The sequence below is a fragment of the Syngnathus typhle genome, linkage group LG18, assembly GCF_033458585.1.
Source record: "Syngnathus typhle isolate RoL2023-S1 ecotype Sweden linkage group LG18, RoL_Styp_1.0, whole genome shotgun sequence".
Classification (NCBI taxonomy): Eukaryota; Metazoa; Chordata; class Actinopteri; order Syngnathiformes; family Syngnathidae; genus Syngnathus; species Syngnathus typhle.
Window position 1 is genome coordinate 5,115,876 of NC_083755.1, and position 15,888 is coordinate 5,131,763.

At 49.3% G+C, this 15,888-nt stretch overlaps 1 protein-coding gene across 6 annotated transcripts in view; it reads left to right on the forward strand.

Moving 5' to 3' along the window:
* bahcc1b (BAH domain and coiled-coil containing 1b) overlaps positions 1 to 13,968 on the forward strand; it is a 68,253-nt gene extending 54,285 nt beyond the window's left edge. For all 6 annotated transcript variants that reach the window (XM_061264879.1, XM_061264878.1, XM_061264881.1 and 3 more), the window contains 18 exons: positions 752 to 1,606; positions 3,358 to 3,524; positions 3,643 to 3,779; positions 3,993 to 4,097; positions 6,037 to 6,109; positions 6,421 to 6,607; positions 6,710 to 6,871; positions 7,635 to 7,799; positions 7,886 to 8,109; positions 9,028 to 9,199; positions 9,318 to 9,435; positions 9,529 to 9,604; positions 9,685 to 9,793; positions 9,873 to 9,986; positions 10,055 to 10,183; positions 10,615 to 11,984; positions 12,052 to 12,288; positions 12,433 to 13,968. In XM_061264879.1, coding sequence (XP_061120863.1) covers positions 752 to 1,606; positions 3,358 to 3,524; positions 3,643 to 3,779; positions 3,993 to 4,097; positions 6,037 to 6,109; positions 6,421 to 6,607; positions 6,710 to 6,871; positions 7,635 to 7,799; positions 7,886 to 8,109; positions 9,028 to 9,199; positions 9,318 to 9,435; positions 9,529 to 9,604; positions 9,685 to 9,793; positions 9,873 to 9,986; positions 10,055 to 10,183; positions 10,615 to 11,984; positions 12,052 to 12,288; positions 12,433 to 12,642 — 4,610 coding nt within the window. In that variant the 3' untranslated portion in view covers positions 12,643 to 13,968. The remainder of the gene's footprint in view (positions 1 to 751; positions 1,607 to 3,357; positions 3,525 to 3,642; positions 3,780 to 3,992; positions 4,098 to 6,036; positions 6,110 to 6,420; positions 6,608 to 6,709; positions 6,872 to 7,634; positions 7,800 to 7,885; positions 8,110 to 9,027; positions 9,200 to 9,317; positions 9,436 to 9,528; positions 9,605 to 9,684; positions 9,794 to 9,872; positions 9,987 to 10,054; positions 10,184 to 10,614; positions 11,985 to 12,051; positions 12,289 to 12,432) is intronic.
* The last annotated feature ends 1,920 nt before the right edge of the window (positions 13,969 to 15,888 follow it).

Here is a 15,888-nt window from a genome sequence, read left to right on the forward strand (position 1 = left end):
AAGACAATGAAAAGAATGAAAGCCTCTAAAGCGCCCACACCAGCAAAGTTCACTTGTTGGCTGTCAAGTGACAGAAGGAGGAAAACAAATTTTTGGGATATCAAAAGGGACTCTTTCTTCACCAGGTATGTCTTGACCACTCTAACCTGTCTTGGTACTGTTAAAAAAAAAAATATGAGTAGAATATATGCAGTTTTCCTCTATGCATGTTAAAGGGGGCCGGCGGTCAAGGTTGGGGATACCATATGTGTGTGTGTGTGTGTATAAGCATGAGACCTGCCCTCCTTACCCTTCAGGGGTCCTTGAGAAGTACAGGCGGAAGGATAAGCATTCATCTGGCTGCATTGTCAGGGGGTGGAGGGATACCATCAATAATAGGCTGACAGGGCTGGTGCTGCAATCACAGGGAAATGGCAGAGTGTCATCAATATCCTGCTCACACACTCGCGCACACACACACACAACACACACAGAGTAGCGAATACTGTAACGTTCACACTGTTCCTTCCTTCTGCACCCTGCTGTCAGTGTATTATGCCAACTTTAATCACATTCTTCATCCTGTCTGCCAGAGCTGAATGGTCATACATTTCAAACAAAAATGAAAAATGAACAGATGATACAATCCCCCCCAGCAGCACCACCACCACCTAAAGATTGTTTGATTCCTTGAAAATGTTTCATGTGCTGGTTTTGTTTTTTTTGGGTGGGAAAAGTTTCATTGGCTTTTGTCTTCTTGTCTTTCCACCAGATTTGCCACCCGTCTACGCCTTCCCTCCGCTCTGCATGGGTTTCAAGGCCGGGCCTTCGCCGCCCGAAGCCCGCTTGGCCGAGCAAGCCTCGCAGGAAGTGCGGCTGGCCGAGCCTGACTCAAAGTCTCTCCAGCCTCTTCCCCACATCCCGCCTCTCACTAAAGATGAGACCAGGAGGGACAAAGAAGAAGAAGAAGAGGCGGAGGAGCGAGACTGTGAAGTGGTGGAATCCCACAGTGGACCCACAGAAGAAAAGGGAGAGGAAAGTCAAGGGGGTGGCTTCGCTGTTGCCGAGCATGAAAAGACCACTCCTGGCCCGCTGCCCCCGTCTTCTGTCCCGAATCCAGCCGGCCCGGCTGCGAGCGAAGCCCTTCAGCGAGCCCAGATATCCAAAGACGATGAGGAATGCGGGAAAGAGGAGCTTGCAGGAGACAAAATGGAGTGCGAAGCAACAGACTGCTGCTCTCTCCCGGGAGAGCCTGCAGAAGAGACAAAAGAGGAGGAAGATCAGACCAATCAACATGAAGAGTTGGTCGTCGACGGTGACGAAGAGAAGCAGATTGAAAGAAGCGTCGCGGAACCGGAAGTATCCCAACTTCCTCCTCCATCCTCGGATGGGCCTTCTCCATCTCCCTGTGTCAGCACGGCAGCCCAGCAACAAGGCGCCTACATGTGGAGCCTGGAGCTTCTCATCGCCGCCGCCCTGTGCGCCACCCGAGATGCCTTGCACGCACCAGCACCCGCGGCCCGAGCTCCGAGCCCCCTGGTCCACCACGGCATGGAGATCCTGGGGGAACTGGCTGAGCTGGAGATTGAGCAGCGGAGTCTGGAGAGCAAAGAGAACCAAGATGAAGGTGACCACCGAGTGGCGCGTTCAAAAATCTTACTCGAGTACAGATTGTGGCGACTCTGCTCACGCTCTGGAAATGAGCCAGCACACACACACATATACAACCGCACACACAGAAAACACGGGCGCACACGCATGCATGTCCCCCAGGCTCTGGCGTCTTGCTTTGCTAATTAGACCCTTTTCCTTTTAAACACTTCTCCTGTAAGCGCTCCTATTTTCCTCTTGTCCCTCGGAGAGAGAGTGTTTTTATTTATGCCAACGCGTGTGCGCGTGCGAGCGAGTGTGTCAGCGAGTGTGTGTGTGTAAGCTGTTAAGTAATCCCAGATGAATCCCCGCTCTCTTCCATCAGACTCTGTCTCCCCACTAGGCTGCTTCCCGCCTCTCCGCTTCACGCTTTTTTTTTTTTTTTTGCCTTTCACCACACCTTTTGTTTGTTTTTTCTTCATTATTAAGCCATTGTAATCTTGTCCCTCATCTCCCAAAACAGAATTAACACCTGTAAAAATCATACGTCACTTTTCTCCATATGTGTGACACGTACACGGTGCGTGCATTGTTTACAAGTGCACGCGACACGCATTTCACACGCATGTGTAATAATAGGCGTGAAATCAATAAGTCCTGTCACGGCTCGCAAAACGTTTGCCAAATCGCAAGCGCTGTTATTAATACCGCTGATGGCAATTTTTGTCATCGCAACCGTGTTGGGGGAGATGAAAGCGATTCCGGGCCGACGCTTTCACACTGCTTCTCGGTGCGGAAGAATATCGCAGACGCTGGCTGCAGATCGCAATTACAGATAGCGGGCGGAATCAAGATACCTCCTCCTCTGTATAAATTAGCACCGTTTCTTTTATTGGCGCACAGACAGGAGCTTTTGTATCGGGAGGTTTCCCCCCCCCCCCTCTTCTTTCATATTTCCTTTCTATTAAAATCCTACTCATTAAATGTAGTAGACAAATGTTTTCTCAGCGGCTTTGCCTTTATTAATACGTTAGTGTACTCGGAAAAACGACTTGGTCGAAAAAGAAATAGCCAACTCACAACAGCAGTCCACTTTGAAACGAAAAATGATTTGTAAACAATGGCGTCATCGTATGGTCGTTAGACTGCATCTTATGTCCCCTCTACCTCGTAGAAGAGGCCGTGATGCTCCACTCCGGTCGGTCTCCTCCAAAGGCTAAATTGGCTTCTGTCCATGTGCGTAATGAGGAGATGTGGGAGAATAAATAGATAGCTCAATAAACACTTTACCTCTTATTGCTTCCCCTCCCTCCGTTCTCCTCCTCCTCCCTCCTTCCCTTCTTCCCGTCTGGTGTCCTCCTCTGCGCTCGCATGCAGTCTGCGCACCTCAGCACAACTACTGTACGTGTGTATTTCACGTATAAAGGTGTGTGGACAGTCTCATGAATATTCTGTTTCATCTGCTGGTGCCGTGACAATGACAGAGCTAATGACATTGACAGATGTAGTGATTGCGCTCTACGTCTTCTACCCCCAGCCCCCCCCCCTCGACGGCACGTGTTGTTTGTGTGCACGATTAGGCAGGAGCAGCCGTATACATCAAATAAACTACACAGCTAATATCGTAAACATCACCACTCTTCAAGGCACGGCTACGGCGCTAGCAAAATAAATCAGCTCGCCGCGCGCAACATGTTTGTAGAACGCCGTCAGCCGTCTTGTCACTGAAGCGATGTAACAATCCGCCCCCCCCCTCCACACCCCTGCCCGTCATCCGTCTCTCCCCAGGTGAGCGTATGCTGACCTTTGACCTGCACAGTCTGGCAACGCTGGCGGCCGCCCGGGCCTTGGAGATGGGGGAAGGGGCTCGTCACGGCGGAGCCGAGCAACGATGTCAAATTAGGGAAAGGCTGAATTTGCGCAGGAAGTACAACTGGACGCCTCGCCATGAGCCGGTGAGCTTTTTGTTTCAATAGTTTTGAGGTTCGGGGTACGCAGCTATGTATGTAAATACTACACTGCACATTTTGGTTTGGCTTTAAAATCCCTTTGCTTTGTGTGTGTGTTTGTCAGGTGTGTCCAGCGAAGGGCTCCATGGAGACGATGGGAGGGGAGGAGCTGGCCATGCGTGTCCAGTTGGCCGAGCTACAGCGCCGCTACAAAGAGAAACAGAGAGAATTGGCCAAGCTTCAGAGGAAACACGACCACCAGTAAGCACACACACACACACACACATGCATGTGCACCTTTTGCACTGCTGTACATTTCAACACCCACAATGCTGCTGTCATGCTGCCCGCCCCCCTCCAACCCCCCCTGCTCTCGCACCTCAACACAGTTTGACCCGCAGCCAGAACAAGTTCCCTCTGTAGTCGACCCGCTCCCCTCGTTTAATCTCTCATCTTTTGCCTCCCTCTTTGCAGGAAAGAGGAGACGTCCCGCAGCCCTGCCCGCAGGGGGCCAGGCCGGCCCCGTAAGCGCAAGTCTACCCCCGGTGCGTCGGCTCCAGACGCCTCCAAAAGACTCAGGTGAGGTCCCGCGACGTGGCGCCCGCACAATCAGCCTGATTGGCGAGCCGGGGCTCATTTGGCCTGATTTGTGTTTGTGGTTTTAGTGAAAGGCGCGCTTGATTTTTCAAGAAGTTCTACTTCTTCAAATCAATTGATTTCAACGCGCCGCCTATAGCTGATGATTTGCTTGATTGGGCGCAGGAAGGAGCCGCTTGTGTGCCCACACACCGGCAGTTATAGTGCAGCTCATCACTATGGCGTTGTTGTTGTCAACAAAGTACAATGGTACCTTGAGATACAACTTTAAGATTTTCCATGACCACCCTTGTAACTCAAAAGAACGTCGTCATATAATCCCATCACATTTCAGTAATATTAGTCATTCTTTGCAGAGGATAAATAATATATGCCCGTGAGTAGTGTTGCATTTTTCATCTTCATGGGTTGGTCAAATATGCATTGCTGTAAGAGCCAAAAAAAAAATGCTATCTATTAGCATGTCAATGTTAGCAGTAAGCTAAGCTCATGAGGAATTGAATGCGAGTTTACTTATTACGCTTGGCAGGATTTTTGAGAGGAGTCCTGATGAAACCGACAAGACCCTTCATTAATCCTCATTAATCACTTTTAATCATATCTATCACTCGCATTGATTATGTCCCGCTTCCCAGTGAACCATTAGCATGCATTAATATAGCCGGGCGGGCAAAGTCCTGATGTACAGTTATTACAGTGATAAACGACTCGACACCGGCCGCGCCCACTGCAGCACACCACCGCACGTTACTTGGCACGCGCTAACACACACTGACGCGCACGCACACTCAGTATTCCACCCCGCTTATTGATGAATGTGTTTTCTCATGCCGCCCCACCTCTGTTGGCATGTGCCCCCCCCCCCCCCCCCCGCCAAGATAAAATGATTAGAGAAACTCCAGGTTTGTCACAGTTACCATTATTAGAAACGCTAATGGGAATGCCAATGAAAGGCTTTACTCGCACATGCCTTTGCAATTCTTCGGCACATTCTCAAGCCGAGTTTGTTTAATTACTAAAGCTAGCTGCTACGTGCCTGAACACCGTTTCTTTTGTTATTAATAAGCCATTTGTTTATGCTTTCCTCTTGTTGGGAATGTTTGGAACAAAGGGAAGGAAGCGAATCGCTACCGTCAACAACTAGCTTACATATTCACTATGTCGCTCGATCAACTGTCGTTGTTTTTTTTAATATTCAGGCGAGAATAGCAATAATTATCATGTAATTAATAATGATGTCAATTATTGTAATGATGTAAAGACAAAATCAAAGAATAATAAAATAAATAAAATGTCAGTGTTGTGCTTCATGCCAAAAGTTGTTGCTAAGAATCGAGTTCAAGCCCTGTGCACAAACTGCTTTTCCAAACACTTGTGTGCTGCAGCATTACAATTTCTCATAACTGGGCTCACTCGATGCTGAGGCCCGACGCTTCCCTCTGTGGGAATATAAGATTCCCATGCCTCAGACACCAGCCGCGAACACCGTGCGTGCGTGGGTGTGCACGCGTGTGCGCGGAAAGCGCCGGCGTACAATGAAGGAAGGACACAGCGAGAGAGGCGGGTGGGGGCGGAGGCGCCGTGGTGTAGTGTTCAATAGATGTTAGTGTTTATTGATCGAGCCCCGAAGCTCCGGTCAACGGACAGACTCCCTGGAGACTGCTTCATCTCGCCTGTTCCCTCCTCTACCAACCAGCCTCCTCACACACATACACACCATCCTCATCACCCTTTTAATGTGGTGATTCAGTCGAAGATTTTGCCTCATCCAAGTTATGAGACAGGGTCGATTGAGGGGAACCGGAGAGTGGATAACGTAACAATGACGGGAATGAAGGGCATACAGATGCAAATGTGTGATTTTTTTTTATTTTTTTTATGACACTCTTTCACTATATATTCCCTCTGATGTGTTTTCCAGGGCTGGTGTTAATTTGCAGGATGAAGAAAGAGTCAGGAGGAAGCATGACTTCAGCAGCCTCAGCGCCACACAGGTCAGTCCCGCAGACACAGACGTCCACTTTCGGCTGTTACCTTTCCATTACTGGAAGGATATTTGTCAACTCAACACGGCAATTACCTCACAAATGGTCTGTTAATGGTGAGAAAAGAGAAAGAAGGCGTCCAGCCTTATATTCGTAACAATACAACGCAAATTAGAAACGTTTTTGAAAATCTTTATTGAATGTCACAAAAAGTATATCCTGTAAAATAATGATTTGATGTGAAATAGAAAAATGAAAAGTAATATAACCCAGCAAAAGTCAAAGCTGCTTAACCGGTAGCCAACGTGTCGCTTCCGCAGTTGAAAGCCAGCTGCAAGCACAGAGGTCGGCCCAGCGCTCTGAGCTCCAGGCTGGCCAGACGCGAAAGCCAGCTGAAGCAGAAGGCCGCGGCCCAGCGCGCCGCATCCTCGGCCAACGCGCCGCACTGCCGAGCCGCCGGTGGTGCGGAAGACGGACCAAGGAGTCACAGCGGACACGGAGGAGCAGGTGAGGAGGGGGCCGCGCTGTGGACTTCATCTCCAAGCACCCAAAGAATGATTTTCTTCCGGAGAAACTTACTTCCTGCTGTTTTTCTTTTTCCAAATTAAGACTCACAACAGGAGTGGGAGGCCAGTCAGATGGTTAAGAGAAAGCGGGGTCGCAAACCAAAGGCGTTGATGAGCCCCGACCCAAACCGAGCGCCCGGCTCGACCCGCACCTCTGAGAAGCAGGAAGTCAGGGAAAGGAGTGACAGCGAGAGCTCGGGCCATGGTGAGTCTGACGATTTTGCTTGTTGTCGGCACACGGCGCGGCCTCTTCTCACGTCTCGGCTCTTCTGTCACAGCGTTCAAACTGTTAACGACTTGCCGCGGGCATGCCACGCCGCTCCCTCTCGTAACTTAATTCGCCGCCACCCCGAGGCCCCACGACACTGTACGGTAACACGATCCCGCTCTGGCCCTGTTCAGAATGTCGCACCCATGTCCTCGTCGCTCCTCTTCACCCTCGCGGCTTAGCGAGGATTCCCTCCTCGCAAAGCATTTTTTATTTGCCCCACGCGGGATGCGAAACTTCCTGCAAGGAAGTGGTTGACCTTGTGGCCTTTAATGACACCGAGCGAGTATGTGTGACCGCGCAGGGCCGAGTGTTGACGACGACGGCGGCGTAAGTGACAAGTTTGTCGGAGACGTGTCGACACTCGACACGATCCTCGCTGTCGGTGACACACAGCTGCCAATAACTATCAGATGCCAGCGCGCCCCCGCGTGCAAATCAAGGTCGGCATATGTGGACGTGCGTGCGAGGCCAAATTGGCTTCCCGTCGCTGCAAGAACCCGCCGTTCCTAATATTGTGGCCGCTGAGCCTACTTACTATTACAGAAGTTTTTCAACACGCGCGCCGACGCTAAAGGAATATTGAAAGTCGCTTGTCGATACATTCCGTCAAGCGGGTCCCCGGACGGAGTTAATGGTGTTTGCATTCAGATCATTCAAACCTTATGTGACTGATCCTATTGACGTTGTGCTTCCGCAGAAGACGAGGAGGACTGCAGCTGCGACAGCAACGAGGGAGCCAATGACATCGGGATTAGCTCATCCGCCAAAGAAGCTGCCGTAAACGCCGGCGGCTCTTTTTCGGCCCAGTCGTCGAGGCTCCACTCAAACCACAAAAACAGTGTTAAGAAACCGGGAGCTCCAGGTGAGATTTGATTGCAGATTTATCACTAATTCACCTTTATGGGTGATATTTATCATAAAAAAACGTGGGTTCCCTTTCACACTCAGGAAACGTGGTTATCTCGGAGCAGACAAAGACCCACAGGAAACAATGCCTGGCCGATTGCAAAAGTGAACGGCACCGTGGTTTGAGAAGAGCTGCTCTTCCCAACTGGGCGGCCTCTTCACTGGGCTGCCCTTTTGGAGACGGCCATGGAGCTCTGCAAGACGACACCAAATATTGCAAGGAAGCCACCAGGAGAGACTTAGACATGCACAGTCTTCTGGGAAAGGTGAGACTGTTATTTCAGAATCTGCTCGTAAGTCAAATAATAAAGACCGAGATGTCGATTGTCGTTACGTCCCTGGATATAAAAAGCAGAAAGAAAAAAGTTGATCCCTTCTGAACAACAACACACCCTGATAGGAAACCAGTCCAATCTCCCGAGAACTTCTTTTCAATGCTTGAGTCACCATTGCGGCATAATAATAGATTATGTTTGGCGCAAGACCTGGAACACACCCATGTAACACACACTCACGCTATCGGTGCCGAGAGTGGGAGGATAATCACGCGTTGCCTCTGGTGGTGACAAAATGCCGGCCGCATGCGGGAAATTCAACCCAAACGCCAGCTCGTGTACACTTAGCACGGCGTGGAAAGACTAAATGCAGGCACAAACCTGTTGGACGAGGTGACTTTTCATCATCACTCATCAGTTGTCTTTGGAGAAGGACGAGCCTAAACCTGTCTGGCCATGGGTAGTGTCGGAGGTGTGTGGGAAGGTGAGCACAATAAATGAGACTTTGGTTTCTGCGGAAGCGGGCAGTCCTTACTCCTGCACGTGCACCAACGGGCCCGTTGGTACTAAGTTCATCAGTACACAGCAGAGCTGTCCGCATCCACCATTCACGTTTGAGCATTACATGACTAACATGGGAGCAATCCGACTGGATGCTTTGTAAGTGCTTTGAAGCCATGTTAGTGCATCATTTCCTGCATCGTTGCTTTTCTGTCCACCATCCAATGGAATAGCCGAGCCACAGGCCATTAAGAACAATAAACCAAAGTAGAATAGAATATTTAGGAAACGGAGCATTAGTACTTCAGTGTAGATGTTGATAAGCCTTATGTTGGCTGGACTTGTGCCTAATGAATTGTCCCTTAGTCAACACAATATATTTCAATTTATTCTTATTTACAATTGCAGGCTCAGGGTCACGCGGTCAGCCGACTCCTGCAGAGCTTCACGGCCGACGATGGCTTTCGCCTGGAGGAAGAGAGCAGCTTCTCTGAGGGAGAGGAGGAAGAGGAGGAGGAGGAAGAGGAGGAAGATCAGACAGCGTTGCACCTTCCTCCCAAAATGCCTTGCAAAATACCCGGTAGGTGACGCGCCGATAATTCAAAGATTTTAACTGCGTGCTGAACCAATGACCTCACACAGTAATTTTCCATCTTGTAAATGTTTCTGTCTCATTCCATCCATGTTCTCCTCATCAGCCTTGCCCAACTGTGTGCTCAGCAAAGAGATGCTCGTCGACGGCCTGAAGATTTTAATTTCCAAGGAGGACGAGTTGCTCTACGCAGCCCTGGTGCAAACTCTGGACCTACCTGATATGTACGAACACGCTTTCTACTGTGTGAGATGTATTAAAAAGGTTGCATTGTTATATATATATATATATATATTTAATTTTTTTTTGTCTCCTAGCTTTAGTGTTGTCATAGAAGGGGAGCGCGGGAATCGCCCCCGGATTTATTCACTGGAACAAATCCTACAAGAAGCTGTGAGTTTCACTCTATCCTCATTCAGCTCACATTGTTGCCAAATGGACTGTATTTCTTATTTGTTGTATTTGGGTCAAAGGTTCTGGATGTGCGGCCCCAGACTGAGGCCATCTTGGCAGCGGGGACGCGAGTTTGTGCCTACTGGAGTGAACGCTCACGGTGCCTTTACCCCGGTTATGTCCACCGAGGTGAGTGGGTAACAAATCCTCTGAACACACCACCGAGAAAAAAAAAAAAAACGAAAAAAAACTCGTTACTTTGCTGCAGGGGGCACAGGCGACGAGAAGGAGGGAAGCGTGATGGTGGAGTTTGACGACGGGGACCGAGGACGCATTACACTCGCCAACATCAGACTCCTCCCACCTGGATACCAAATCTGCTGTGAGTATATTATTTTGGGGTCACACCGACAAACTAGAAGTGGTTATTGAGCACGACATTCTTGTCAGGTGCGGAACCGTCACCGGCGCTTCTGGTCACACCGGGCCGGCGATATCGCCGCAGCTCTACACAGGAGAAGAAGGACATGGCCACAGCCAATGAGGAGCCAGCAGGGAAGGCCCAAGAGAAGAGACCAGGTGAGGCGAGCAGCTATGCTATCACGTTTTCCTCCAAGTTAGCGCACATGACTTGGATGGACGTCTGTGCATTTCCTGTCTATCTTTGTTTGGACATTCCGCGCAATCACAGATGGGCTCACGTTTCCAACGGTGAGTGAGAGAGGAGCCCATTGTCCATGGAGATATGTGAAGAAAATTCCTTTAATGCTCTGTATAACTGCATTCATCGTGATTTTACGAGGTGTCGTCAGAAACTTGCGTGTCACTCATCGCGATAATGCTTCAGGTAGAGACAGGTATCGGATATGTCCAAACCTACCTGGCGCGGTAGAGATAATGGTATTAAATTTCTCCGGAGCTCTTACCTCCATTATTAATCTCGCTCTGTTCCCAACAACTGTCACGTCGTATTGATTCCGACTCCTCTCTGCTGTCATCTCCTCGCTCAGTTGGCAGGCCCAAGAAAATCCACTCCGTTCCTAAGACTGCCAGCGCAGCCGAGTCGGAGTCTCGGACCAGAGGCAACGCTTCCTTGGTGAGCTGGTCCGCCGCGCCCAGGAAAAGACCCCCGGTGGACTTCTTCCTCTTCAACGGGACTTCCCGTAAGACGCAGAAGAGATTTCGAGAGCGAGACGTGGGCCTGTTTGATCGCCCTGCCTCCCACCCGCTCACTTCCACAAGCCCGCTCAGAGGCATCTTTGGATCCCCTTTTGCGGTTGACTCTTTTAGTAGCATTGCTAACGGCTACTCCGCCTTTGGTAGCGGCGGGAACTCCGGATCGGCGCGACACGCCCACACGGGCTCTTCCTCTGGGCCCCGGGACATCTCAGCTTGCTCCTCAGTCGTCGCCGCGACGATAGCAGCAGGGAGCAAGAAGCCGCTTAGTGATCGAGACAGAAAACAGTTCCTGGTGAAGCTCGATCACGAAGGGGTGACCTCGCCGAAAACAAAGAACAGCAAGGCTCTACTTCGACTCGGAAATGGAAGCAAAGGAGGTCAAACTTTGTCCTCTGCGGGTGCTCCGCCCCGATACGTTCACCCCGCCATGCTGGTGAAGGACGCAAAGAAGGGAGGAAGCGATCGAGAGAACCGGCCGGACCCTCTTCAGAAAGATCTACCGGCTAGCAGCCACGGGGGCCAAACTGCAGAATACGCTTTGGACTACCACAGTGACGGCCCGAGTTCGTACTCTGAGCTGGATGAGGATGAGGATGACGAAGACGGCGGTCGAGGTGCCAGGGCGCGAAGAAGAGGAAGAGCGGCCGCGTCCCATCGTAGCAGCCGCTTTCTGTCTCGTCTCTCAGTCTGCTCCTCCTCCTCCTCCTCGTCATCGTCTTCCTCCAGCTCCGTATCCTCCTCGTCCCTTTGTTCCTCAGACAACGATTCCTCCTACTCGTCCGACGAAGAGTCGTCGTCGGTTCTCCTGCGTCGCGCACTGCTCCAGCAGGACAAACACAAACACAGACAGAACCTGAGCTCAGAGTCGAGCAACGCCACCCCTCCCGCCACGGTAGCGGCTCTCCCCTATGTGGCCAAGGCCGGAATGACCCACTCCGGGTCAAAGGGGAGGACAGACGACAGGACCGAGTACATTTCCAAAGGAAGCGTGGTGACAAACAGTAGTGCAACCAAGACCCAGTTAAAAAGAAAGGACGGAGTTGCAAATAGCCACCATCAAGGTCCGAGTGGTCCTCCACCTTCCTCCAAGGACCCGACGGCACCTAAAAGGCAGAGGATGTCCTCGCCTGAGCCTCAAGGCAGCGTAACTCCACTGCTGCCTGGACGCCAGCTGTGGAAATGGTCCGGTAACCCGACACAGGTAAGAGAAGCTTATTAATCGGAAGTCAAGTTTGAGATAACTATTGAGAATTTTCCTCCACCACCAGAGGAGAGGTCTGAAGGGCAAAGCCCGCAAGCTCTTCTACAAGGCCATCGTGCGCGGCAAGGAGACCGTGCGGGTCGGAGATTGCGCCGTGTTTCTGTCGCCCGGGCGGCCCCAGCTGCCTTACGTCGGCAGGGTGGAGAGCCTGTGGGAGTCGTGGAGCTCCAGCATGGTGGTTAGGGTCAAGTGGTTCTACCACCCGGAGGAGACTCGCCTGGGCAAGCGACACTGCGACGGCAAGGTAAAGACCTCAAAGTGGGAAGAGCCATGACATTTTCATTCGAATTTTTACAAACTAGAATTTTATTTCCGTGCCATTTCCCGCGTTAACCGTTTTTCTCAAAGGCAAAAGGTTCATATGACATTGTGACCGACTCTCTCCCAGAATGCCTTGTACCAGTCCAGTCACGAGGACGAGAACGACGTCCAGACCATCTCGCATCGCTGTCAGGTGGTCGGCAGGTCCGAATACGATCACATGATCCGCGAGCACAAGTCCGGCGCCACGGCCAACGATCTTTTTTACCTGGCCGGCACGTACGAGCCCACCACCGGCCAACTGATTGGTGCCGACGGCACGGCGATCGTATCCTAGCGTTCGTAGCGAGCGTGACCAAAGCTGTTCGGCCAACCGCTTCCCGATGCGGCGGGGCGGGGCGGGGCGGGGCCAACGGGATATATCTCTGCTGGATCACGAGACGGAGGAAACTCACAGGAAGCCACAACTCGTTTTGGGAAGGTTGGAAAGGTCACTTACTGCTTTTCTTCTTAACAGGACCAAAAAAACAAAAACAATGGAGCCTCCAGGTGTCATTTTGGACTGTGCGCACGAGCTGATTGGTCAAGCCAAGATGATGTCATGTCACACCTACAAATGTTTTGCCCCTCTCAAGCCATACACATCAATACCTCTCTTGCATCTTTGTATTCGGATGCGAAGACACGTACAGGTAGTCGGATTGCTTTTTTTTTTTTTCCTTCTTCAAACGTGTGCTTGGGTGAGTGATTGGCTTAAAGTGGCCTCGTGTGGATGTATAATAATGTAAATATTATACATAGATATTTGTATAATATTTCTTTGCAGCCGAGATGGTTTTATATCAACGGCTTTGTGGATGGGGAGGAGGTTGGATTATGAATGCACTGAACAAAATCACAGATGAGGTCAAAATGTACGCCCGGCGTGGCTGGCAGCCCCATTTCGGGGGTTAATCCATTTCCTGTCGGACTCTTACTGGACAAGAAACCAAGTTTCTGCTTTTCACTGATCCGGAAAGAATCCAGTCAGACGTAAATGTAAATATTTATCCGACGTCTAAAATATACCAAAGCACCCGCGTGTTTACACTTCCATCACATTACAAGATAATTTTATGAGATTGATTAAAAAAAAAAAGAAAAAAGTTCAATCAAATCTGAAACCGGGACCCCTGCAATCAATCACCGAGGTATTTGAAGTAGAGTTCCTCTCGTCTCAGTGTTGCTATGACAGCCTCGGAGAGACGTCGCGGCGATATTGTCTGCACACTGCCCAGCTGATGCACTTGAGGTCTCTATGACAACCAGAATGGCATCACGTGACTGTGAAGGACAATCAGCGCCAATCAATGGGACAATGTTGAGAGACAAAAAAAAAAAAAAACGGATCAAATCGCAAATGATGCTTCTTGTCACTTTTATTCCTGCTTTGCCAAAAAAATGTGCCGTGTGTGCGCCGGTTTTCTTAGTTCACCGTGGTCTTACCGTTTATGCAAGCCTGTGATGACTGTTGTATAGGATGTACAGGGGGGGAGAACACAAATGCCTTTTTCTTTTTAGGGCTTTGACTAACTTTTGACGACTACGTTGGCAACAAACACTTTTTTGACATGTGAAACTTTTGTAAAAAAAAAAAAAAAAAAGATAAACACTGGATTTACTTCTGATCATCCCATTTCGACGGAAGCGAAATTTGTTTTTTTTTGTTTATTTCCTCTCCCACTGGAACCTGCTTTGTATGGTTGAGATGGAAAAATATTATTTCATTCATTCTCATGGAGGTATTTCTTACATATTTCCATATGTACAAAAAGAAAAAAATATTTATCTTAATTTTATTGCCTTTTTGTGTTTCATTAAAAAAAAAAAAACATTCTTCCAAAAAGAGAAAAAGTTTTATTTCACTGCTTTTTTTTTCTTTCCTTGAGCTCTGTGAATAGCGCCTTGTGTTCATCAATGGCGATCATTTGTCAGCTGAGGAAAAACGGACTATGGGATAAAACGCAAAAGAATGAAAAGGAAGAATGGGGTGTGGGTGCGGGGGGGGGGGTCGTTTGAGAGAGGAACAAGCTATTTGAAACTGTAGCTGTAGTTGATTGATGGCGGAGGGGTGGAATTGCGAAACTGTATCTTGCCGGCAGGCTGTACAGGTGGGTCGCAAGAATCAAAACGGAACACGACCATTAAAGGAACAAAAGGCGAGGGGATTAATTTTCACTGTGCATAGATTTCAAACTCACTTCAATCACAAGTCACCATTGACCTTTGCTCTAGGGCTCCCCCTACAGGTTTGTAATCTTACTTGAACTTCCAAGTTGCATTTCAAAACTATAAAGTGAATAAAAAACATCCAGACTTTGAATCTTGAGACGGCAAAGAAGCATGTTTTTTGGACATATAAAATATTTTTGAGTTTTATATTCATTTTTGTGTGTGCATGCTTGTCTGTGTGTGTGCAAGCAGGCCACTGGAAGGAACTTTGAGATCATCTCGAGCCGCCCATTTCTGGGACGAGGTGAGCCAATTTACACACATTTTATTTGAGACTTCCTGTAACATATTCACACCTTAGTTTTTCTTAGTAACAGGAGTGACACATCTTATTGCGCCATGAATGTCTGGATGGATAGCATAGTCAAGGAAGTAACTCATATGACTCACCATTTTCTTCTCTGAAAAAGCAAACAGTGCTAATGAGACTTAGCGACAGTTAAAAATCACCCACACATTCACATGCCTTTGTCCATCGCCGTGTGTTTACTTTCCTTTTTGTCTGGCATGTTTTAGCCGTTTAGCTTGTGATTACAAAGATATGGAACACCGCATCCAGCCAACGTGACCGCACACACACACGGCGGGTCCTCCTCATTGGCCCCCCCAATCAACCGCCACCTTGAAAGCACACAAACGTTAAGTGCAGTCTGACTCCTTATCAGCAGGTTTGCATTGAGCTTATCTAGCCTGGCATTGTTAAGACTACTTTACCCAGAATGCTGCAGGAGATAGGGGCACAATGGGAGGCTGGCAAAGGTGGGGGGACGCCCTCCAGGGTTAATGAGGGAGGGCTTTTTATGCAGTCGGAGCAAACATGCCGCAGGCTCATTTTGTGTCTGCGTGTTCAGGTATTCATAGCTTTAAAAGTTTTTTATTTTATTCAGCCCCTTAAAGTCACAAATACTACAGTGAGTACAGTATTGACGTAGCAATATACTACTTCTGTGTGGGGGACCAAAAAAAAAAAAACTGAGCGAGAGGTGAAATAGTCACGTGCATGTGTGTGTCGAGTCTAGAGAAAGCTCTCCATTTAGATACAGGCCGAACCTGTCACCGAGGTAAATAAATGGTTGCCAGCTGCTCGGAGATGAGCGCATGTTAGCAGATAGTTTCAGTGTGTGTGTGTGTGTGTGTTGAGGTACATTCAGGTCACTGAAAGTAAGTGTAAGAAGATCAGCTCTTTTCTCCGCATGGCCCCATCTATCGTTCACATGAGCCCGCGCGAGTTCGTCACTTGTATCCATCTTGTCCCGGCATGTGTGTGTGTTAGGTGACAAAAGTCAAGCTTTACCATCCGATCCGCATCGGT